Raw genomic sequence first — 26541 nt, forward strand, 5'->3', positions numbered from 1 at the left:
TTATACTTCCGGCAGGTCAATTTTTCTGGGAATAAGTTATTACTCCTATCATTTTTGTATAAGAAAGTTTACCGATTTTGGGGGATGCCTATGTACTTTTAAACTGTCTGTCACTTGGAGACTGACTAATGGTCAACAAAAATAGACCCTCCATGCCCTTGTTACAATGTGTAGATTTGCCACCATTGTTGTGAAAATTCTATTTAGCTGCAGAATGTTGAGGTTTTATCCTTAATGCTTTCTTGAAATAATATATATACACAGAGGTGGGATCCAACCAGTTCTCACCACTTCTCTAGAAGTGGTTACTAATTTTTTCTGAGTGCCGAGAAGGGGTTACTAAAGCAACCTCCCTGCCCAATAGGGACTGGAGGTGCGTGTGTGCAGTGGCGCCACTGTTTGAATCCCACCACCATCGGAACCTGTTATTAACATTTTTTGATCCCAAGCAAGCAAATAAGGGTAAGGTAATACAGAACAAGGCAGAATGCTTGTAAATATGTTTTTTAAAGTGGTATTTTGAAATGGATAAATGCAAAGTGAGAGAGACAAAACGACTTAACTTATAAGAGTGGTATGAAAAGGAACCATTTCCTTGCTTCCTTTAGCACAGGTTCTTATTTGGAGATGCAATGCAGTAGAGTGAGGCCAGTCTGTGTAGGGGGAGGGAGTGCTCCCTGCCTACACTGCACCATCAGCTGAACCAGCAGACACAGCCTTGGAAATATGGTCATAATAAGGTAATAAAGCAATACTTCGGAAACTCACAATAACTCCAGACTTTACTCCTACCGGTTCAACAAGTATTTCAGCTCCATCCACTTTTTAACAACAGTCCTTCTACGAAAGTGTCTAACTCTCCATCAGAACATTTGGGCATTGTTTTCTTTGGAACATTTGTTCATCACATTGTTGAAATAATATGTACAATTACTTTAATGCTTTTCTTTCACTTTTAAAGTATTTCTACCCTATTTTTCCTGAAGGAGGCCTGGTTAGTAACAAAGTTCAAAAACAAATGCCACCATCTAAAAAAAGACACACTGAGAGGTCCACCCAGTTAGGTAACAGGTAACCCAGTTAGGTAACATCAATGCCACTGCCAAGAAATGCACAGGTCCCCACCGCAAAGGCCCTCTGCTCAAGAGGGTTCTGATCCTCAAAAGCTTCTGCTCGGAAAAAAAAGCGTGCTTGTTCATAAGAGGCTACAAAGCTCCTGTTTACTTTTGCTGCAACTGAACCTGCGACGCCTCTGTCGCACACACCCTAGTTTAGTCGGGGCCTATCTGGTAGCCAGGGAAATCATTTTAATAAGGGTTTTCTTCAAAACCTTTATTTCCGCAAACCCCCGAAGAGTTGCACCCTGAGAGCTTAGAAAGGTGCAAGTCAGCTGAGGCTGGCACCCCTGCACTGAAGTCCTTGATGGAACAAACTCCTCCCGCTAACCGCACTTGTAAATTGACTTGCGAGCCAGTCATTCCGGGTGGTGCAGACAGCTCCGTAGCTAGGAGTCGGGGAAGAAAGGAAAATCAAGGGGAGGGGGAGGGGGAGGGGACGCACCTGCCTGTCGGGCTGCGCTGCTTGCTTAGAAAACGCCTTTCTTTGAAAGGCCTCTGGCTGCTGGTCTTCTAACCGGCACTCCCCGCCAAGAGGGACCGGGCCTCCCTGTAGTCCCGAGGGCGCCCGGCCAATCCGGCTGGGAGGTGCTGCCCAGCTGCGCGCTTCCTGTTTGCCCCGAGAGCGGCTGTGCCCAAGTTTCGCGGGGCGCAGCAAGCGAAGGCGCAACCTGTAGTGGGGCGCGGAGTCCAGAGAAGCCTGAGCGAAGATGCGGCTGGGCTGCAACAGTGAGTAACAAGCGCTTCCCGCGACCCCCTTGCTCGGCTGGTCCGATCCTTTGCTGGGGTCGCCGTCGAGGAGCCTGAGCGCGCCGCTGGCTTTCTGGCTTACTGGTGATGGGACTTTCCTGCACGGATCTTAAAACATGGCTTTTAACGGGACCCGAGGTGCCGAGCTTGGTGCCGTGTGCCTGAAACCGTACGTGCCTCTGAGCGCGTCCGGAGTGCTTTCCCTTCAGACCCGGACGGTGAGAGGTGAGGGCGCTTTTGTCTCGAGTAAGAAGCCTGGCACCCGCCTCTCCGGCCTGTCCAATGAAGAGCGCTCGCTGTCATGTGCCCGGGTGCTCAAAATCCTGCTCGTCCCACTTCAATGGGGACAGTGGCCTTACGGTGGCCATGCTGCCCAGTCGTGTGCACGATTTTGCGCAAGCGAGTCTCGAAAGTCCGTAGTCCCCTGCGATCGTTTCCCATTTTCAGCACAGCCGGGTGCTTCCGACGCTTGAGCAGGCGTTCTTAAACGGGATCTTCAGAAACAAACTGTATGCAAAAGCTCTTCTCTTAGGTTCCTAGTGAGCGTTTTCAAATCACCGAAGGAAGAAAGCCTGGTGGTTTCTCTGTCCAGCACCTTAACCCTTAAGAGGAGGTACTTGCAATAAAAGCAGTTCCTTCAGTGGAGCTTACTTCCATTCAAAAATGGCATGTAATTATATTAATCTGCAAAGGGGGTGAAGGGCCATTATTTTACATAAGTCATAAATCATCATCATCATTGAAAATCGAGCTTCAGCGTCTGTGGCACAAACCAGCTGAGGTCATCCCAGTGGTAATCAGCACACTGGGCACCATTCCGAAAACACTAGGGCAGAACTTGACACATCTTCGAATTGACAAAATTAACATCTGCCAAATTCAGAAGGCAGCCCTGCTGGGATCTGAACGAATACTACACCGATACATTACAACTTCCTAGGCCTCTGGGTGAGGCTCAAATTGTAATGAAGGCCAACAACCAGCTAAAGATCTGGCAGCTATGAAATCTACAATAATCCATGCAGTGATACTGATAGATTATACCTTCCCCGGAGATCTGGAGGCAGGGGCTTACTGCAAATACAGCCAACAGTGGAAGAGGAGAAGCATGCATTGGCCGATTACGTGAAGGAAAGTCAAGAACAGGCATTGATTGAAGTGAAGAACATACATTTGCTGCAAACCCAGAAAACCAAACAAGAATACAGAAAAAATGTGATTAAAATGAGGACTGAAAGCTGGCACAACAAAGCACTGCACGGCCAATTCCTGGAGAAAATCAAAGACAAGGTGGATAACGAAAAGACCTGGCTGTGGTTAACAACTGGAACTCTGAAAAAGGAAACTGAATCCCTGATCTTAGCTGCTCAAGACCAAGCCATTAGAACAAATTCGATCAAGGCCAAAATCGAAAAATCCTCAGATGATGCAAAATGCAGATTGTGCAAAGAAGCTGATGAAACTGTAGATCATGTCCTCAGCTGCTGCAAAAAGATTGCCCAGACTGAGTACAAACAGAGACACAACTCAGTGGCCAAGATGATTCACTGGAATTTATCAAGAATTACAACATAAGAACAGCTAAGAACTTGTGAGAACATTGTCCAGAGAAAGTAATGGAAAATGAGAAGGTCAAGATCCTGTGGGACTTTCGAAACCAAATGGACAAAGTGTTGAAACACAATACACCAGACATCACCATGATCGAGGACAAGAAAGTGACCATCATCGACATAGCAGTCCCCGGTGATTGCAGGGTCATTGAAAAAGAACACAAGAAGGTCACTAGATACCGCGATTTGAAAATCGAGCTTCAGCTTCTATGGCACAAATCAGCTGAGGTCGTCCCAGTGGTAATCGGCATACTGGGCGACATCCCCAAAACACTAAGGCAGCACTTGAAACATCTTTGAATTGACAAAATTAACATCTGTCAAATTCAGAAGGCAGCCCTGCTGGGATCCGCACGAATACTACGCCAATACATTACAACTTCCTAGGCCTCAGGGTGAGGCTCGAGTTGTAATGAAGGCCAACAACTAGCTAAAGATCTGACAGCTGTGAAATCTACAACAACAACAACAACAACAACAACAACAACAACAACAACAACAACAATAATAATAATAATAATAATAATAATAATAATAATAATAATAATAATAATAATAATAATAATAATAATAATAATAATAAAAGCAAAATTGGATTTGTAGCCCACCTTTCTGTCCTGTGAGGAGTTTCAAAACAGCTTACAAACTCCTTTCCCTTCTTTTCCCCAAAACTTTGTGAGGTAGGTGGGGCTGAGAAAGTTTGGAGAGAACTGTGACTGGCCCAAGGTTCATGTGCGGGAGTGAGGAAATAAATCCACTTCACCAGATAAGAGTGCATCACTCATGTGGAGGAGTGGGGAATCAAACCTGGTTCTCCAGATTAGAGTCCACCACTTTTAGCCACTACACCACACTGGCTCTGTACATGTGTTACAGTATATGGATTCACCATAATAAATTTACATTAATAAGTGAGCCTGCTTTGGAATTCATTATCCCAATGGATGGAAGGGCCAAGTCTGTAGATGGCTGCAATTTAAAATGAAATGGAGAGGTTACAGAGACTCTGTTACATTGAGATAAACAATGCTTGCTTCCAAAAGATCTCAGGTTGCACCAACCGGTCTGGGAAATCAGAGGCACGACAGTTCTCTGTTTGAACCCTTCCATTGTTGAATCTTATATGCTTTGTTGTTTCTGGGATTGGAGACTACCACTTTTTTGTGTAAATTAGTCAAAATCTATTGTATCTAGGAGGAATCACAACTGTGCTTAAATTCTAGAGGAAGATGATTATTATAAACTCTCTTTGCAGACTGAAAAGTGTGCAGTCAGATATGTGCTGCGTCAAGCAGCACATATGATGAATAGTCTGAGCTGGTTGAGCAGGCAGGCCCATCAGCAACAAATCTCTCCCCACCCCCACCCACCCCAAAAACCCAGTTCTTCCCAATGTAGCTTACTGTAGGGGCTATTTGTTACTGTTTTTATAAGTAACAATGACAATTCCCTAAACGTTCCATTGTCTCATTGTAAATCTGTACAAATGTTTTCTCAGTTGGAAGGGAGAAGATTCTGCCACCTGCAGTTAAAGGGATTTTAGCCATGACTGTGTGATTTCTTTTGTTCCTGTGTTGTTGTTTTTTGCTTTTGCATATCTTCTGATTTCAATTTCTCTGTATTTTCTCTGCAGTACTTTGAGTTCTGTCTTGAGTTATTGTATGTTCCCATTCCTAGCGTAGTCCCTGGGCTTCCATAGAAAGACCCACTGAATTTTTACCCCCTTTCTACCCCATTTCTCCACAATGGAGTCCCAAAAAGGTTTACATCCTTTTGCTCTCCTTTATTTTATCCTCACTAACTACCCATGAGGTAGTTAGGCTGAGAATTTATGACCGCTCAAAGGTCGCCCAGCAAGCTTCAATGGCAGGGTGTGGAATCTGCATTTCCCAGAGCCTAGGAGGTCACTCTAGCTGTTATATCACACTGGCTTTCATACACCACAATATGAAGCCAAACTGCTGAAGGATAGTGGCTATGAGGTGGTTTGGGACCACAGTGACTTATTTTAATTTTCAGAATTTCTTTTAGTAGCAGTCAGTTTTCAAGGCTGTGGACTGGTCATTAAACTGTAGTATTATTGATGATGTTAGCTTGATGATAGAGTTGCACAGTCATTGTAAGGAATTCCAACGAGGCAGAAATAAAAGGCTTTTGGTTGAAAGACCATTTATTCAGACATCTTAGAAAGCTCATACACACGGCATGACTGGAATGGGGCCTCCCGCTTAAACTACAGAATATAACCCCCTTGTCCCATCCCCCTCCCGGTGTCTCCAGTCCCATTCTCATGGGAACGGAATTCTCATCTCACTCTATGAGATAAGCCCTCTAACAGTGTGGTTGCTGCGGATTCTGGCCCGTCGCCCGTGCCAGGGAACTCAGTCAAGGCCAAACGGCTGTGAAGAGATTCAGCACCACTGAGATCTTTACACTCTGCCTCTCCTAAGAAAGAACCCTTCCCCGGTTTTCCTGAGGTGGAAAGAAGCACGGTATGAAAAGCAGAAATAAGGGAGGGGGCATTGATATTTTCGAATAGACCACATTGATTTATGGCCGGAGGAATATCCCACCCAGGACACTAGGAAGTAATTGCCGCAGCGATTAGCGATTAAAGCGAAGTCCAGAATAAAGCGTCAATTTCCATAGTGCTTGTGGCCATCAGAATTTATGGTCGTGGGGTCTCTCCAGAGGGTCGTGCCAGGCATCGGGCGGGAGCCTCCTTGAGCAAACTGGAATGAAAGACGGGATGGATATTACTTAAGGAATTAGGCAGTTCTAAACGAGCAGTAACATCATTGATCACTTTTGTAATTCTAAACGGACCCACGAATTTCTTGCCCAGTTTTGAATATTTGTGAACGTCTCTAAGATTCTTAGTAGACAAATAAACCCAAGCCCCCACACATAAAGGGAAGTCAGAGCGTTGTTTATCCGCCTGAAACTTTTGTGAGTCCGTGGCTTGTTGCAGAGCAGTGTGGACTGTCTTTCAGCCGTCAGCCCGGGATGTAAGCCACTGGTTGAACTCTGGAGGATGTAGCGCCTCCATTGGGCAGTTAGGGCAGTGGTGGGAAAGAAGCATGACACAATTTCAAAGGGGTTTTCTGTGTGCTACTATGAATGGCATTGTTGTAGCGTACTCTGCAAATGGGATTAACTCGCACCAATTGTCTTGATGGTAGTTAGTGTAACAACCTAAATACTGCTCTAGAGTTCTGTTCGTCCTCTCTGATTCACCGTCACTTTGAACGTGGTACGGGGCGACAACCGCCGGAGTGGTTCCAAACAAGCCCAGGAAAGACTTCCAAAATTTGGAGGCAATTGGGGCCCTTGGTGGGACACACCACCCTTGGAGGGGCGGAGTGTGAAGCGATAGATATGTTGGAATAAACAATCGTTAATTGCCAATTTAGGGAGCAGAGGGAATGGTGGTTACGCAGGGGATGAAAGAATATGCTTGTTTGGAGAACAAGGTCCACCACTACCCATAAAACAGTGTTTCCCTGGCTTTCCAGCAAGCCAACTCCGTAATAGAAATCCATTGAAAAGTAAACCTCCCAGGGACGGGAGGCAACAGAGAGAAGGTTTTAAAAAAGGCCCATTAGGGGTTTTCCCGGAATGGACTTGAAAGCCTCGAAAGCGCAGACCAGGGCCGAACATCCCTTTGATAGTAGAGTCTCAATGTCTTTGCGTATGGCGCGCCACCAGAACTGGCGACCGGGCCAGATGTAGCGCTTTGAGGAAGCCAAAATGTCCAGCCGACCTCGGTCATGCGTGGCAGGCTTAGAGAACCTGCTTGCTGAGGAGGAGGTATACCAACATTTCCAAACGCCATCCTCCAAGCGTATCTGGGGAGTCTCCTTCCTCCAGCTGGAAGTTCGCGGAGCCCTCGCCTCTCGAAGTTCCCCGGGCGAGGAAGGGGGAGACGATACTTGGAATAGGCGAAGGGGAGAGGAGGAGCGGAGGTCTGTGACCTAGATGACAGCTATACATACCAGTTGGGAGGGGAGAGCACCGTGCGCGGGATATCCTACAGTAGCGAAGAAACCGCCCCTCCCCGGGAAGGCGAGACAAGCGCATCCAGCCAGTCTATTGGTTTTTCCAGGGAAAAAATGGGACGGTGAAGGAGAAGCCGAGCAAAAATCCAGCCAGCAATGTAGCGCTGCTTCCACCCATGGGACATTTTGAGGGGGTAGAGAGGGCGTACAGAATTTTTATGATCCGACTCAAACTTGGAAGGGTGTTTGGCCCCCTCAAGCTGTAGTAGCACGCCATGGAGTTGCATAAGCGCCACCTTGATAGCAGCAGTCTCTTTATCCGCTCCTACGGTCCAGTTGAGCTCCAGGGCCAGAAAACTTTTTGGATAAGTAAGCACACGTGCAGCAAGTTTACTCATCTTTATTTCTACTCTGCAAGAGGAGCTGCGCCCGAGTGCAGCTTGTCCGATGCATCCACGTGAACTACGCAAAGGAAGGTCGGGTCGGGGTGTTTTCAAGAGAATGGAGTTCGGTGAGTGAAAGCTGATTTTCAGATGCTGGAATGCCGATTGACTATTTCCCACTGAGAACCAAGGGAGGGGAGCCCCGGGCTTAGCAAGCCTGTGAGATCCTTGCCTTTGCCCCAGTGCATTACGTGAAGAGATCTCTGTGAGCCGGAAGGCGCCCACGTTTAGCAAATTGGGGTATATAAAATCCACGATAGAAATTGGCAAATACCAAGCGAAGGATTGCAATTCTTTTCTGTTGGAAAATAGGGGCAGGCCATATTGAAGTACCGCTTGTCTACTTTGGCAGGATCAGCATCTTTAACTGCCGTTCAGGTTTGAGATCCGAGTAGGCCTAAATGCAGTCTATGCGGAGGGACTGATGAAAACCAGCACTTTGACAATTTTCGCTAAGAGAGAGAGTTTGTCAAGTAAACGATTGTAACACCCTCTCGAACCAGGGCTATCGCATGCTCTTCCATAGTTTGTAGAATAAAATCAAGAGACATCATCTAAGTACCACGACCACCCCTTTATACAATAAATCTTGCAAAACCCACTCATTGATTTAAGGCCATAAAAGCTCCGGGGGCTCCAGCCAAACCCGAGATGGCATTATTAAAGTCATTCATATTGTCCAAATTTAGTATTAAACGCTGTTAAATGTTCATAGCCTTCCGCCAATTCCTGACCCTGTAATAGGCCTCTCTTAAATCCAACTTAGTAAAAATCCGGCCCTTGCCCAGTGCATCTAAGAGGTCTTTGGATTAAGGGCAATAGGGATATTTATTGAGGACATGGAAACAGCATTTAATCCTTTACCTGGTAATCAAGTACAAAAGTCTCAAGGAGCCATCTTTTTTCTTTACAAACAGGCTTACCAGAGCGGCATGGGTGTGTTTGGTGGCTCGTCGATGATGAACTCCAGCTTAGCCAGATTCTTATCCAAGAAAACACGGAGCTCCTTTCTTCTCTTCTGTGGGGGGCTCATGCGGTAAATTCTACCCTTGGGCAGTTGAGCTCCGGGCTGCAAAATGAATTTTTTTGCAATCGGTATCTCTATGAAGGGGAGTAACTTGATCGCATTCTTGCTCCTGAAACACCCTGGCCAGATCTTTATAAGCTTGTGGGGATATCGGTGGGATTAGAAGTCACCGACGTGTGTAAGGCGGTGGAAGCCAGCGGTTCAATGTCATTTTAGGAGGCGGGTTTTCCTCCACTTCGATGTGCTCCCAGAGCGGGTCCAGTGAATTCTAGAATTAGCTCTTTCCAAATAATATTTATGGCTCATGTAATAACAACCATGGCATGCCCAAGACAATGGAGTGTTTGGCCACTGGAGCAAGAAGCGAAACTAATTTTTTTTTTTTCCCAATGGTGCATAGCTGAATGAGCAAAAACAGGTTAAGCGCTTTGGTCGGGCCGAGCCTTCCGCTTCCCAAGTGGGCTGCCATCCATTTGAGTAAAACGGAATGGAAGCTACGCTACTAGGGGAATTCGGTCTAAAGCCAAGTTCCCTCCAGCTACCCAAGCGGCCGCGAGATTGAAACAGTGGGAGCAGCCAGAATCCCAACGTAGGGCGGAGGCTATAATACGTGCTTATGCTTGGCAGGTGGGTTGGCTAAAGAGGCTTGAATAGTAATGGGCGCGCTGCCTTCACTCACCGGAATCTGGATTCCGTAGGTCCCATGTCCATGGCGGCGCCGAAGATAGTGCAAACCGCCACTTCCCCCTCCTCGAAGTCCCCTCCTTTGATGGCGGCTTTGGGCCACGCAAGCCTGGGGGAGGCCCAGACTTCCGTGGAGGCTTGGCAGAGAAGTGCGTAGAGACCAGAACAGCGTAGGCTTCTGTTTTTTGGGGCAGTTGGCAGCCAGGATGGCCAGGACCACCGCATAATAGGGGAGGCATAATCCCAAACGCACGGCGGCAAGTTCAGATGTAGTCTCCCTACGTGGAGGCAGCTGGAAGCTTAGACGTTTTGCGAGTTGTTGGGGCAACCGTGGGGTGGTTTCCGGACGCGGTGGGGCGTGCCCCGGCACGAGCGTACTCTTAGGCGAGGGCTGCTACTTGTGATCCCAGATGCGATCCCACCTCAGCTGACGGTCTGCAGCGGGATGCGGATGAGGAGAACTGTCTCCCGAAGTTTCAGGCTTATTCCATAGCCTCGAAGAAGTATTCACATTTCATCGCGTTCCAGGCCAGTCAGGAGGGAAGTTTAGTAGCCGGGCCAAGCATGCTAAATTCCACGGGCAAATTCGGCAAAAGAGCGGCTGCCCTGCTGAATGGACTTTACGTGGTCCACCGAATGGCTTGCGTTTTTCAGCAGCATCCGGATCTTGAAAGCTGGGCACGTAAGGCTTGGAGAAATCCAAGGCCACTGTGCGAGTATCATCAGCTTACCCAATTCATAAAGAGTCACGAAAACCAAGTCAAAGGCAGCCACCCCCCATCCATATTGACGCGGACCCGATGTCCATTATCTTTTCACGTTCGGTGAGCGCATTACAAATCAATCAAAATTCCTCACCTCCATATGTGCGTCCAGTTGCAGGATGAAGTGAGGGAGTTTAGAGCCGGTCCACGTCGAAACGGGCAGGGATGGGGGGGGTTCCCTATAATATCCTTCTTTCAACAGCTCTTTGGATTCGCCAGCTGGGGCTGTGGCTGCAACGGCTGGGGCGGTGGGGCTGGGAGAGCAGGGGGCCAGCTGGAAGGATGTTACTACCCGCCAGGTTGAGGAGGTATGAAGCTGGGACCTTGCAAACCGTCGTTCCCTCCGGCGAGAAGAGAAGGCAGCCCGAGGATTGAAGTGGGACCTTTGCAGCGTCGACCCCATGGCAGGGGGAGCGGTGGTAGGCGCTCTGGTAGGGAGGTGTAAGCACCGGCCCGAAGGTTCTTGCCATTATCGTATCCCAGCGCTGCCTCTTCAGCTCTTGCTCCAAGGCAGCCAATTCTCTTTCTTTGCGGAAGTTAAGGCATCTTGATCGCGCATGTAAGCAGCCATTTTTTCACGATCCAGTTTTGCTTTGTTCATCACGTTGAATGGTCGCAGTCAACTCGGCTTCTGGCGTTTGGATAGCTAATGCTTTCCAGCTGGCCATGTTCCAGATCCAGCGCTTTGGAGTGATCCAAGACCTTGGTTCATGGCGGACCCGATAAGTTCTGCTGCGATACTGCCGTTGTAGCGCTTCTTTGGCCCGGTTCAGCGGCTTCGAGTTGGACGTCCCTGCATTGTTGTTCTCGTGGTCCCTTTGCAGGCATTCCACGATCTTTTTTGCAGCTGTTCGCGTTCCTCCTCCCAGAGTCTGCGCTTCCCGGTCCCATGCCTCTTTAGCATCGGCTAAGCAGTCTGGCTACTTCATCAGTACCTTCAACTTTGCTTAACTTTGGGCGGGAGGGGAAATAAATCTGGATGGGGGAGTCCAGGTCTTCTTCGGATTCCTCCTCTCCCGGATGGTAACTCCTCCAGTCCTCAAGCGGACGGGCTCCATGGGGCGCCTCTGGCACATCAACTGCACTACAGGTCCGGGGCTGGAAATCCGGATTAGAGGGAACCGGCACGAAACCCCTCCCGATCACCCGATCCCTGATCTCGTCAACGTCCGGTTTCGACTGTGGACTTGGGACGGGCCCCACAATACGTGCTATACCACTACAGGGAGTCGCCGCCAGAACATCATCGAAGTATGAGTCAAGGAATGCGTTCAATTGACTCCTGGGTGGCTGCATGAAGTGTAGTCCAGACTCCATCTCTTCCGAAACAGGTTGCATCTGGGGTTTTGTAATCCACACTTGGAAGCGGGTAGAGATCGTTGATCCACAGGCGGCGCGATCCATAGACAGCGCCCAAGCGACTCATGCAAATCCACATGGTCACATCCGCGATCCCTCATCCCAGCGAAGTTTAGGGGAGACTCATGCTGGAACAAGGGCGGGAGAGAGTCACCAGCGAGACCCGTTCCCCCACTGGTTCCCTCAGAATCAGGAAGGGAAGGCTTCGGAACCCTCCTATGGGGGCTACAGCGCCTTCCCACAGTTTCAGTGGAATATTCAATCTCTGCATGTTACAAAACACCAGAGATCCACTGAGTGTTAAAAGAGAAGAAATAAAGATAGTTTCCAGTCACTTAATGTAAGGAATTCCAACAGGAGGCAGAGAAATAAAAGGCTTCTTGGTTGAAAGACCATTTATTCCAGACATCTTAGAAAGCTCCATGGCCAATACACGGCATGACTGGAATGGGGCCTCCAAGCAAACTACAGAATATAACTCCCTTGTCCCATCCCCCTCCCGGTGTCTCCAGTCCCATTCTCATGGGAACGGAATTCTCATCTCACTCTATGAGATAAGCCCTCTAACAGTGTAATGGTTGCTTGCTTGATTCTCTGAGAAAGCCCGTCGCATACGCTGCCAAGGGAATCTTCCGCTCAGTCAAGGCCAAACGGCTGTGAAGAGATTCAGCACCACTGAGATCTTTACAGTCATAACAAGAGCTCAAGCTGCAAATTCTGGGCAAGTCTGTGTTTCTATAGAAAAAAGATTAGAAAGATCTTTAGAGGCAAACAGGAGTTAGTACTTTCCATAAATTAATTATTTTTTAATTAAAGCCAGGAGAGCTGGGGCCTTGCAGAAGTCATTGTTTGGGAATCCTTTCCTCCCATGCTCATCTGTTTGGCCCCTTCTTCCCCTCTTTAATAGTACCCAAGAAGTGAAAGGTGCATCTGCTTCAAATTCTCCATCGTGATCAGCTATAAAAGGCTCACAGAATCCACTGGGCCTAAAGATACCCTGAAAGTTTGGTGCTTCTAGCTTAACAATTGCACCCCTGACAGCAGGCACCCCCCCCCACCCCATTTCCCCAGATTCTCCTTTTAAAACCAGCCCCTTCGGCATGGATTTAAAGGGAGAATCTGAGGTCTCCAGTTTAAACATTGAAAGTGATGCTGTTTAAGGGTGGGGGATAATCTACCCCAAAACAGCATCACTTTAAATTTTGTTTTAACTGGGGACCCCAGATTCTCCCTTTAAGGTGGATTTAAAAGAAGAATCTGGGCTCCCTAGTTTAAACCCCATTGAAAGTGATGCTGTTTTGGGATGGATTCCAGCATCACAGCGGTCACCCATGGGGGCAGTGGGCGGGCGCAAAACTCAGATTGCACTGGGCTCCATTTTCCCTAGCTCCGCCTCTGCCTGGAGGGGAGGGCAGAAGGGACTGCTGTCTGGGAGTCCAGCTGGTGGGGGGGGGCGGGGCAGGGAAGTCTGCTGCCCCTGGCCTGGGAGAGCTGCCTTTATAAGCACTAAGGCTGGGCGCGGGGCTTGGGGAGGCATGGCCACGCCCCATAAAAAAGTCTATGCCTATGTCCCTGGTAAGGATTTGAACCTTTGGGGAAAATTGAAATACATGCAGTACTTTCCTACAAAACCTAAGACTGTTCTCCAGACGATGGGATCATTTCCTCTGGGGAAAATGGCTGATTTGGAGGGTGAACTTTATGATATTAAATTCTGCTAAGGTCATTCCATCCCTAAACTCTGCCTCGTCAGGCACTACTCCACCCCAAATATCCACAAATATTTGTGCAGTGCAGAGTTGGCACCTCTAACATCACCACACTAAATTTAAGATTAGACTATTGTATTTTTTTAAATGTAAAACTTTTTTTACGATGCCTTCCCAGGGAAATTGCTTTTAAAAGTTGCATTAATTGGCATATTTATAGAATTTCAAAGTATAAATTCCTTACATCGTTTACAGTTCTCCTCCTTGAGTACTGGGCATATTTGAAATGTTACGTCTACAAAACAAAGCCATTTATATTTTTAAATTTCATAAATATGCCAATGAATATTATTTTTACGCTAAATTATAAATGATGCATTTTATATTGATGAAGCAGCACTTTGCCCCCCTGGGATGCCTGGATACAGCACTAGGCACTGTGTCAGCACCCCCACGCCACTGCTGACCCCATTGGCACACCAGATTGGTTCCCAGTGGTGGTGCTGATGGAACTCGGACTTTTGTGTGGCATAAGTCCATTAAGGCCTATGGAAGGCTTTCTGACAGCTGGGAGCAGGGTTCGGGTTTTGGCTTGGGGCTCTGGATTGGACTGAAACTTGTATTGAAGTCTGTGGGGCTTAGTTCTTAATAAACAAACACAGGGAAAAGTTTGTCCAAGGCCTACAAACTGCTATGCCAGCATAAGCTTGATTTAGTAAAATATATAATTTTACCTATCTTGTATCTTTTCTATTTTGGGACCAATGCAGTGGATGCAATCAACTGAATTATATACTTTTTGTAAAGTTATAGACTGATCATCTAGAAATAAAAATGTTTGTCCTTTGTGCAGATTTTCTTATCTGTCTCATGATTTTATGTTTCAGATTTTATGAAGTTAGCAGGATTTCTCTTTGCATCCATCTGTGCTTGGTACTTAGGATCCTTATTTGCATATATCATACCGGAAGACTCACTGGTAGCAACTATTGACAACATTCAGAAAGTTGGAGAAAAACCAATACTTCGGGGTATGTGTATATTCTGCTGGGTGTATTTGATAATTCTGGGGCACGGTGTCTGCCATTTAACTTGCACACTTGTGAAATACTGGTTACTTTCCCCCGTCCTTTGGATTATTTATTTATTTTTATTTTTCTATTGATATCCTGCCCTCCCCGACAGGGCTCAGGGCGGCAAACAGTAAAACAGTAAAAACTATAATAAAAACAGTTCAAAATACAAAAACCCAATAAAACAAGCTCAGATGGTGACTTTCCTCCCTGCCATACCAACAGAAGGCCAATAAGAGTAGCAGTCAGGTCAGTCCGGCGAGCCAGATGGAAATGCCTGGCGGAAAAGCTCCATTTTACAGGCCCTATGGAAATAATTTAGGACCCACAAGGCCCTGATCTCACATGGGAGCTCATTCCACCAGGTAGGGGCCAGGGCCATAAAAGCCCTGCCCTTGTAGTGGCCAGCCGGATATCCCACGGTCCAGGAACCTCCAACAAATTTCCCTCCAATGAACGGAGGGACCTAGCAGGGCAATATGGGGAGGCGCAGTCCCTCAGGTATGCAGGTCTGAGACCACTCATGGCCTTAAAAGTTAACACCAACACCTTGAATATGATCCGATACTCAATCGGCAACCAGTGAAGTTGGTATAGGCGTAATCTGGTCCCTACTTGATGTTCTGGTAAGGAGCCTGGCTGCAGCATATTAAGTTTCTGGAGCACAGACAAGGGTAGGGCAGCGTAGAGCAAGTTACAATAATCTAATCTGGAGGTGATCATTGCATAGAGTACTATGACCAGGTCAGACTGGGAGAGATACAGAGCCAGTTGCCAAGCCTACCGCAGATGGTAGAAAGCTGCCTGGGCAGTTCTAGTAACCTGGTCTTCAAGTGACAATGCCAAGCCCAAGGTCACTCCCAAGCTCTTGATGGATGTGGCCAAATGCAAGGCCTCACCATCCAGCGTAGGCAGGCAAAAGTCAACCAGTCTCTCTCCCCAATCCACCTCTGTCTTCACTGGATTCAGCTTCATCCGGCTCGCTCTCAACCAGCCAGCCACAGCTTCTAAACAATGCTGGAGAGCTTCCAGGGCTGAGACTGGACGTCCTGCCATTGTGTCAACTGCGTATTGGTGACACTGCAGCCCAAAACTCCAGACCAAATCAGCCAAGGGGAGCATGTAGATATTAAAAAGCATCGGGGAAAGGATTGCCCCCTGAAGCGCCCCACAATTTATGGGACGGTGCTTGGAGTTCTCTCCCCCCAACATTATCTGCCATCCCCGATCCCAGAGAAATGAGGTCAGCCAGCACAAGGCTGTCCCACAGACCCCCATCTCGGCAAGGCGGCAGACCAAAAGGTTATTATCTACCATATCAAATGCTCCAAATCATCTCGATCTAGCTGTAGCCAGAGTTCGTTCATGCCTGTGACCAGTACTGTCTTGGTTCCATGGCCAGGGCAGAAACTGAACTGGAAGGGATCCAGCACTCTTGCATCATCTAGGAATTTCTAGAGCTGATCCACTACTGCTTGCTCAATTACCTTACCCAGAAATGAAAAATTTGAAACGGGGCAGTAATTGGCTAGATCTAATGGATCTAATTGAGGTCTTTTCAGGAGCAGATAAACCACTGCCTCTTTAAGCTGACCAGGAAAAATGTCTTGCTCAAGGGAGCTATTGATGATATTCAACAGGTGGCCCCGAAGCTCCTCCCTGCTAGCTTTCACCAACCAGGAAGGGCACAGATCAAAAGAGCAAGTGGTAGATCTTACAGCTGCCAGTGTCCAGTCCACATCGGCTAGGCTGAGTAGGTTGAAGTGGTCCAAACAAGGACCAGAAGATGGCCAAGGGGCCTCCAGTTCCTTTATAAGTCGCTTTAATATTTTTGACTCATTGAACATTGGTGATACTGACTCTTTCAATTTATTGGAACGCAATATGAATGTTACAGGTTTCTTGCCTTATGTACAATGTTTATGAAATCTTATACAATGTTTATGAGAATTTGTTACTAAGTACTGTCCCATTACGCTTCTTAGGTTGCCTAAGTGCCCTCATTGTATGTTTTGTTATTACATTTATATCCAGTTGCATATTACTTATAATATAATCACAATATATCTTTATGAATGGTTTATGACTTATCTATTGACTTTATACTCGAAGTAATTGCTTATACCAATTAGTTCATTGCCTTGTGTCTCTATATATGCAGTCCATGCTTCTTAGTCTTGGCTGGCCTCAGATTTTCTAGTATTGTATCAAACATGGCCAGAAGAGCCTGGTGGAGGGACAGGACCTTATCTGCAAAATGTCTCGCAAATGCCTCACAGCCTTAGATTTGGGACCTATAGAAGAGGTCGCCAATGTCTGAATTTTCCTAAATAATTGAGCTGGGTGCGCGCTTGCAGATGCAATGGAGGAAGCAAAGTAAACTTTCTTTGCCTCCTTCACCGCTCTCTCATAGGATCTCATAAGCGTCCTGTACAATTGTCTTGTCCCTTCTTCATGAACCCACAGCCACACTCGCTCAAGCCGTCTCAGGTCCTGTTCCATCCTTCTCAGCTCCTTGGTATACCAGGAAGCTGACCTGGCCTGGGGGCAGGTGGGCCCAAATATTCCCGTCCTAAGTACAAATATTGCAATTTTTGGTGGAAACAGATTTTTTTTCTTTGAAGGATAATTGTCTCCTTGCTGAGATCTTGCTGAGACTCAAGCTACATGTTTCCTGAAATATTATTATTATTATTATTATTATTATTATTATTATTATTATTTATTCCACTTTTATACCGCCCTCCCCCAAAGGGCTCAGGGCGGTTCACATCATAATACAACAAGTGGGTAACAAATAAAATACTAAAAATTCATCAGTTAAAAACAGCGCTCCTAATTCAGAAACAATTAAAACAGATGGCGTTCAGCTATTAGCTCCCCAACTCCCCTAAGGGGGGGGACAGCGGATCTTAGTTGTTAATGTTAATGGGCACCTATCAGCAGCCGGCCTCCCCAAAAGCCCGGCGGAATAACTCAGTCTTACAGGCCCTGCGGAACTCTTGGTCCCGCAGGTCTCCAGACAACTGGAGGAAGAGTATTCCCACCAGGCAGGGGCCAGAGACGTGAAAGCCCTGGCCCTGGTGAAAACCAACCGCATCATAGAGGGGGCGGGGATCTCCAAGTGGAATTAGCCTCCTGCCGAGACACAGAGACCCGGCGTGGGACATATGGGGCCAGGCGGTCCCTAAAAGATGCAGTCCCCGAACCCGGCATTAAAGGCCTTAAGGAGTTAACACCAATACCTTGAAGGCGATTCGGAATTCAACTGGGAGCCAGTGCAGGCCAGTTGCAGCAGTGATATGATCTCTAGAGGCACCACCCGTGAGAGCAGGCAGGCAGCAGCATGCTGGACCAGTTTCAATTTCCGGATCAGTCTCAAGGGTAGGCCAGCATTAGAGCGAGTTACAATAGTCTAACCTGGAGGTGACCGTTGCATGAATCACTGTGGCCAGATCCACTTCTGGGAGAGGAAGGGGGCCAACCGCCCGAGACCTGGCGAAGATGGAAGCATAACCAGTTTACATGGAGCCCACCTGGGTCTCCATAGAAAGAGACGAATCCAGGTGGACCCCCAGACGAACTGAGGGGGCCGGTGCCAATGAGACCCCTCTCCCACACCGGCGGCTGGAAGCCCCCCGCCCCCCTGCGAACCTAGCCAAAGGACTTCCGTCTTCGCTGGATTCAGTTTTAACCTGCTCTGCATCAACCAACCAGCAACCGCCTCCAAACAATGCTGTAGAGCTGCAGGGGCGGCGTCTGCTCCCCCCTCCATCGACAGAATGAGCTGGGTATCATCAGCATACTGATGGCACTCCAGCCCAAAGCTCCGTACTAGCTGAGCAAGGGGTCGCATATAGATGTTAAATATATGAACACCCAACATCTCTGACATACAATACAATATTGTGTTATTGCCTCCCTGCTCTGCTCACATTGTCTGCATCTTGTGCAAGTCAGGGGTGCCTTTACTTTTAAAAGGCACTGTGTTTTCCAGTAAATCCTTAGCATATTTTTTTGCTGAATAAGTCACAGTTTGAAGTCCCCTAGAAACAACAGGAACAAGATTTATGCTTTGGGCAATTTAACTCATTAAATCTTGATGTAATCAATGAAAGTGTTCTGAAGTTTCTTTTCTGTTCAATGCAGCACCACCACCAAAAAGACAGAAATGTAATCATTGGTCTCCATGTCCATCTGGGAGTTATGCTTATCGCTTACTCAGTGGTGGGGGCAGAGACAAGATGGCAAAAATCTGCTTTGAAGATGAACAGTAAGCAACAAATCCATATGAAATCCTACCTTTACGTTTCAGCCTAGCTGAGCATGTCAAACCTGATCTTTAAGGATTCCTGGGTATTGTAGTTCTGTGAATGACTAGAACACACCAACCAAACAGAATTTACTTATAGCCGCAAGTCAGTGGTTCACTACATGCGTAATTTCATAGGCTATCAAATTGTTATCCTGCCTTTCCTTTAAGGAGCTCAAGCTGCTATGTATGATTCTTCTTTCATAACAGCCCTTTGAGGTAAGTGAGGCTGAGAAAACATGACTGGCGGAAGGTCACCCCTGTCTCACTTATCCAGTGCTGTTAATCATAATACCACACTGGTTTTCAGTCAATTTCTGACAAGTTCCTAATATCTCTAGTCATAGGGATCATAGATGGCAGGATTGGGAAAGGCTTGCCTGTGCTGTTGGAGACCATCTTCTGGTCAAACAGTACTAGCTAGATTAACCAATGATTCAACACTTTGAAAGGTATCTTCATAATTTTCAGACTCCTTCCACAACTGCAACTCCCACAGAATAGTGCCAGGTGCCATAAAAGCAACTTTAATTTAAAGTTGATTTATACAATTAGAGCTGCTTCTGCACATGTATTTTGCTCCACTTTAGCTTCCTTATTGCCATGCTGTTTTGAGGAGCATCCACATAATGCATCTTCAATTCATCCTACTTCTGTTTTTCCCTCTGCTTTGCTGTGAACTTGATCAAACCTAGTTGCATACAATCTTTTTGAAAGCTCTCAATCAAAGCACCTTAGAACATCATGTAGATGGGAAAGTGTGCATTTTTAAATGACCTGCTCACGTCAGCATACTTCTCCATCCCTCGTTCCTATGACTGTGATCACACCGCACAGCTGCTAACTTGCACCATCAGCTTATCAGGTGGATTCAAAACTTCATTTTCTATTTGGATTTTTATATGTCTTTGGGTTTTATCCCTGCTCCCATTTACAATTAAACAAAATGTAAATGTACTCTTTTATACAATCACTTGACAAACAGTAATTACAGTTTTCAAATTGCTACTTTTATTTAATGTTGTATTGGAAGTGGACAATAGTTATTAATGTGATGGGGAAATGAGTCTTTAGGAATGGAACATTTCCACAGAAAAATAAAGCGCCCCAAATTTTCACCCTCATCTCTCTGATTAAGTGCATGAGAAGGTTACGTTCCAAATAGGAATGGGTGTTGTAGGGAAAGTATCTGCTCCCACAAACTGTACCCAATTGTTTCCGCCCTGCTTAAGTAATTAGGAGTATATGTGTGTTGACCTTCCATGACTGGTTCTTCTCAACGCTCATTAGAATCTTTTCTAACTTCACAGCAGACTGATCAGCCTTTGAGGGAGGATTGTAACAAGTGTGATCCAGTGTCTAATTATATGTAAAACTTGGAGAAGAAGAGCTTTGTGCAATTATGTTCTCTCCATTTAGTGTTGTAGTTGTGGTGTCTTTGTTCTTTGTCTTCTGTGCCTAGATTTTTTTGAAAGTCATTTCTGTAAAGCTATCTGTGCCCTGCTTAAGAATAGCAGCAAATAACTTCCAAGAAATTATCTGCTGAAAGTACTTCCTAGTGACTATATTCTGCTTTGTTATTTCAGGCTCATAAGCGAAGAAAAGCAAAATGCAGGGAGAGGAATCAATATTGCCGTTGTGGACTGTAAGTAAAAAGGCACAGCCCTGCACAATAAACAGCTATGATGAATGTTAAACTAGAGCAGAACAGTAGCAAGAAACCAGGTCATGAACCAGGAAGTCCTGGGTAGAAATATTAATTCTACCTGTTAGGTGGAAAGAGTGTTCGAAGTGCTATATTATCGTTATTATTATTTTGCAGTGTGTTAGAAAGGTTTTAGAAATTATTTCTGATTCACCAGTATGGATTTCATATTCTGTTTTATATGTTTGACTCAACTGATAGTTGCTTTATGCCACGTTTAAATATCATGTTCCCAATGTGCACTGTTCTCAATGTGCACTGCTCAGATATGGTTTGTTTCTTCTCCACAAATTGGGATTCTAACCTAGTTCGGTCCTGGTTTAAAATTCCAGTTTGTGTGAAAGAAACTCTTGGTCCAGATGCCTGCATTCAGATGTGGGAGCAAATTGAAACTTGAGTCAGGAAACTTTCGACCATGCTGTGCATATGAGATGAGAAAGGAGGAAGCAGAGGCATTTTGGAATTAAACCATGTTTGTGCCTCCTGGGAACTAATAGAGGCTTACTGTGACATCAGAATGTAGCCTTACAATGGTTTTAAGTGTATTTATTTACTGCTATGGGTTGTAAGCTGCTCTGACCATAGAACAGCACATAAATTTAGAAAATAATAGTAATATTGGGTATAATATTTTGGTCAGTTTGTGTGAGCTTGAAAAACCTTTGTGCAACAGAGAACTAGTAAAGCATAATTTTCACTTGAACACCACAGAGATTGGAAGGCACCTTTTTAATAGCAAAGCAACCATTTCTAGCCAGCACAACATTGTAGAAGGGAAAGCCAGTCTTGGACTTCTGGCTGGCAGCCAATATGGTAGCTCTGATTTTTGTATTTGCCTCCTATGTAGCACTGCAACATCCATTCCATGTTTTATAAAATACTTACTGCCTTTCTATGAGATTTTAAAAGCAAAAATATAAGATTGAAATTACTATCTTAGACTTCAAATATGTATTTGTAAATGTTTGGATCAAGATCAAACACTGGGACAAACAGTTAGGCTACTTGGGTGTTGTGGGTTTTCTGGTTGCATGGCCTTGTTCCGGTAGCATTTTCTCCTGACGTCTCGCCTGCATCTGTGGATGGCATCTTCAGAGGATCTGATGGTAGTAAAATGGATTTTAATCCATTTAATTGATCAGAGGATCTGATGGTAGTAAAATGGATTTTAATCAATTTAATTGATTCCTGCAGAGAAACATCCTGTGTCTGGGTGATGTTCACTAACCATTATCTTGATTCTAGTGTTTTTAAGGACTGGTAGCCAAATTTTGTTCATTTTCATAGTTTCTTCCTTTCTGTTGAAATTGTCCATGTGCTTGTGGATTTCAATGGCTTCTCTGTATAGTCTGATGTAGTGGCTGTCAGCGTGATCCAAAATTTCTGTGTTTTCAAATAATATTCTGTGTCCAGCTTGGTTTATCCCATGTTCTGCTATTGCTGATTTTTCCGGCTGAATTAGTCTGCAGTGCCTTTCATGTTCTTTGATTCGTGTCTGGGTGCTGCGTTTCGTGATCCCTATGTAGACTTGTCCATAGCTGCAGGGTACACAGTAGACTTCTGCAGAAGTTAGAGGATCCCTCTTATCCTTTGCTGAATGTATCATTTGTTAAATTTTCTTGGTGGGTCTGAAGATTGTTTGAAGGTTGTTTCTTCTTCAGTTTCCCAATTCGATCAGTGATTCCCTTGATGTATGGTAAGAACATCTTCCCTCTGGGTGGCTGTTTTTCTTCATTCCTGTGGTTTGTTCTTGCAGCAATTCTGATGTCTATAGTAGAGTAACCATTAGCCTGTAGAGCCCAGTTTAGGTGATTCAGTGAAGGAGGTGGGGTTCACAGATTCTTTTCGCACTATCTACCAGGGTTTTTATTGTGCTCCTTTTTTGATCTGGGTGATAATTGGAGTTTTTAAGTAGACATTTATCAGCGCGTGTAGGTTTTCTGTATATTGTGTGGCCCAATTGTTGGTTGGATTTGCGGATGACTAAGACATCTAGAAATGGTAGTTTTCCCTCATTTTCTTTTTCCATAGTAAATTGGATGTTTGGGTGGATATTGTTAATATGGTCCAGAAACTTGTTTAGTTCTTCTTCTCCGTGGCTCCAAATTGTGAACATGTCATCCACATAACAGAATCATATAGTTAGGATACTTATATTTTTATGTGGGAAAGTCACTCAAAGGTGATCTTTATCAAGCCATATTTAACATGAATATGCCCTCATGTGGTAAGAGCTGGTGATTACATTAAGGCCTTCTTAAGCTTAATATCAGCAAGGAACTCTCTCTTTAAAATAAATACTTGGGGAATATTGGCAATGGTGATCACTATAGGATTTGGAGGATTAAACTGGGAAAACAGTAATGGGAAAATCCAATTTGTTATTGCCTGTGGTTGAGCCCTTGCACACTAGCTTGTGCTGTTTTGCTTGTGAGCCGACCTTCATAAAAATAAAGGAAAACAGGCTCTGCCAGTGAGGCACTCAGAAAAAGGTGAATGTATTTCCTCTTGTGAAAATGCTTGTAGTTGTGTTGGTAAGTCCTCAGAAGAGAAGCTTAGATGCAGTCCTGTGCAGGCACATTACAGCCCTTTGGATTTTAAACGAAATGTTTAATTGCATCCTGTGTTAAAAAGTGAAACTAATTTTTCTGTTTATTTTATAATCTTTGCTCCCATATTAATTTTTTCCCTTGTAGATGACACCGGAAAATGTATGGATGCAAAATATTTTGACATGTGGGAAGGAGGTAAGGGGGTATTCACTGTCAAATGTTTGTTCACTATCCACCTGGGATTACACAGTTGTGGAATATCATTCCTACCGGGGGGGGCGGGGATGTCCACATCTAATGCTTATTCTGATAGGGACTTTTCTGAACATTTGCACCACAAGGGTCTCCTTTGACTTAGATTAGTGAATGGAGACATACCGTAAATGGAGTACCACAAGACATTTGCAACATCTAATACATTCATCCCTATATATTACAGTGCCCAGAATCTGGCTGCTCAAGATCTTGTACCAGTGAAAGTGAAGTGGGATAAAATAGCACAAGTGCAGTATTTTTCTTGTGTTTTTGCTTGTACAAGAACTTTAGTGCAAACAGAAATAGTGTGTTGGATGCAGCCCTTAAATTTCAGCCGAATAGACTCTGTAAGAAAAAAGCAAGAAATTCCTCAGCTTTGCTCCAATGAATTTTTAAAAATCCAGGAACTAGAAATTAATTTTGAGAGAGAGAGTTGTAGACTTTTGTGAGATATATTTTTAGAGATGTCCACCTCCCCTTCCCCACAGAATTCTCTGGACACATGATAGATTTCATCAAAAAGGCTCCACAAGGTTCTCTACTCCTGATGGTGACTCATGATGATGGAAGCACCAAGTAAGCACACAAATGCATTCTCTCTGTTGTTAATGCAATGTTATGGTTTACTAATTAGCTTTACTCATTTTTGAAATACTCTAATAAACTAATGAAGGTATTAGCCAGCACTGGATCACACTATAAATGCTGCCTTTTCATTACTTAGCTAGATCTCTTGCAGGAATTTAGTATTTCAGTTGTTTCTATTCTAGAATGTTTTTGTGCTGCTCAATAAATCATCTTCCCAGTTGTCTGCAAATAAAATGAAAATGGTAGCCTCAGCAGAGGTGGGATTACTGGTTCAGCGAACTAGCCAACCATTTAGGTACCGGTTCTAGAGAACCGGTCCAAACTGGCTGAATCCCACCTTTGATTCAAGCCCATGAATGTTCCCACAGTAAAAATGGTTCCCTTCATGTATCCCATTCGTTTAGCACTTTGTGTGACTTCTAGAATGACCCTGCAAAAAAAAACGTTGGAGGACCTATAGTGAGAACTGGAAATGGCAAAATTCCATCAGTGGAAAGCCCATGGGATCCACCCCAATATCTTTATTCTCTTTATTGACATGTACTGAGAGAGCCTTGTTTGAGTAAGAATATGTTTTATCTGCTATTACTTTATGGCTTTCTGGAATGCTGTATAGTAAAAGGTGCAGAGTTAAAGAATTCCTGTGTATATCCCGTATAGGTTAAAGCAGGATGCAAAAAAGGCAATAGCAGACCTCGGCAGCAAAGAAATACAGAACATACGATTCCGGTCAAGCTGGGCCTTCATCGCTGCAAAAGGTTTCAAGTTGCCAGATAATCTAGAAAAAGAAAAGGTCAGACTTCTGTGGGGTTTAACTTAAACTTGACATCAGTGTTATGTATGATTCATATGTGTTACTTTACCAGCCCTCCTCCCACCCACACCCACCACTAATGTCTTTAACTTTAGCCTGATACATAGCAGTTTAGAATGTAAGTCTTTCCCCCTACTGAGCCACAGAAGTGAAATGTTTTCTCTACATTTATCAGGCTATAACTTAGGCTTCCTCATTGGTCCTTTTCTTCCTTTCGTAGGAAAACTCTTTGAGAATGCTCAAAGGAAGTATAGAAATATTATTTGTAAATAAGAGATGAAACTAAAATCACCCAGGCAATACAGTGATGAATCTGGCTGACAATCCAGGGAAGGAGAAAACACCAAAGAGGCATCCAAATTCTGGCTACTCAGCTTAGCAAATATTTCTGTGTCCCAATTGTAGTTCATTACAAGCTTACACAGGAAAGAATGCAATTCACAATTAGTGTAACCGCCTTGGGCATATTTTTGGAACATAAAGCCTAGAAATATCTTAAATGAAAAAAATATTTTTCAAACAACCTTACCAGTGAGACAGTTATGAATTTTACATCCTCCTACATTTTGAAGTGTCCTTCTATCTACCCCAGGGGTAGGGAACCTGCGGCTCTCCAGATGTTCAGGAACTACAATTCCCATCCCACCTTTCCAGCATGTGAATTGTGCCATCAGCCCTGACACCAGCATGTGATGGGAATTCTCATTGTTCCTGGTAACATCTGGAAAGCCAGGTGTCCCTAACTCTGAAATCCTACCCTCAATCTAAATCCATCACCAACCTTCTCTTTTGCATTTGCAAATCAAAGATGCACTTCCAAAGTTGGATTGGTTTGCAACTGTAAACTGAATTACTCTTTCTGTACATCTTTCAAACAGATCAATCATTCTGATGGCAAGAAGAACCGATATGGTGGCTGGCCTGCTGAAATCCAGATAGAAGGCTGTATTCCCAGAAACCTACGCTGAATTTTTAAATTCAGCTATACAGACAAAGTGGTTTATTATGTTTCTACAATATATCCTCATAAGGATTTGACAGAGGCTGAAGTATCTGTCTTTGAATAGAAATTATATTTATAATTTTAAAAAACCATGTACTGCTATTTTGTCCCATTCGTGGGATATACACCATTAGTTAATTTTTTTAAAATGTTGTGTTTTAAGAAAAGAAAACAGCTTAGACTTGATTCACTAACTTCACAGAGTTCACTAAAGAAATAAAATTTACTGTATGTGTGTTTTCGTTTCGAGTTTCCACTGTTCAGCCGTACATTTTCAAAGTTAAAGTTGCCAATGAAGAATCCCAGTTGTATGCTCTCCTCTCCACTGAAGCATTAGCCCAAGCTAACCATGAAAAGAGTGGTTATATAACTAACACAGTTTGTACTTGAATGTACAGGTATTTATTACTTGAATTTTTCTGGAAGCATAAAAAAGATTTCATATTCAAATATTGTTTTGGGGTTCTTCACGTCTGTAAGCGTGACTACTGTGTGGAAAATTGTGGTTTGTGATAGGCAAGTTAAAATAGTCTGTACCTTCTGACTTGAGCACATTGCTGTGGGGGAGGTGGTCAAGGTCCACACAAATCAGTTCCATGTATTGCAGATCAGTCTTAGAAGGTAATATTGAAATGTTGCTGAAATGTTGCTTGGGGACCTTATCACAAAGATTGATCCTATTTATCACTGATAAAGAAGGCTAATAAATAAGGATTTACTCTTAAATAATAAAGAAGGATTTCTACATGCAGATATCCTGAAGCCTATGAAGTTCTA

At 44.7% G+C, this 26541-nt stretch overlaps 1 protein-coding gene across 1 annotated transcript; it reads left to right on the plus strand.

The window, feature by feature from the left end:
- Nucleotides 1–1580: 1580 nt before the first annotated feature.
- Nucleotides 1581–26214, plus strand: FAM3B (FAM3 metabolism regulating signaling molecule B). The gene is made up of 8 exons (XM_048494232.1): nucleotides 1581–1844; nucleotides 14350–14493; nucleotides 18685–18808; nucleotides 20434–20492; nucleotides 23249–23299; nucleotides 23848–23935; nucleotides 24608–24740; nucleotides 25640–26214. The coding sequence occupies exons 1-8, from the start codon at nucleotides 1826–1828 to the stop codon at nucleotides 25727–25729; spliced, it is 708 nt and encodes a 235-aa protein (XP_048350189.1). The 5' UTR covers nucleotides 1581–1825; the 3' UTR covers nucleotides 25730–26214.
- Nucleotides 26215–26541: the final 327 nt, after the last annotated feature.

This window comes from Sphaerodactylus townsendi, linkage group LG04 (assembly GCF_021028975.2).
Source record: "Sphaerodactylus townsendi isolate TG3544 linkage group LG04, MPM_Stown_v2.3, whole genome shotgun sequence".
In the NCBI taxonomy this organism is placed as follows: Eukaryota; Metazoa; Chordata; class Lepidosauria; order Squamata; family Sphaerodactylidae; genus Sphaerodactylus; species Sphaerodactylus townsendi.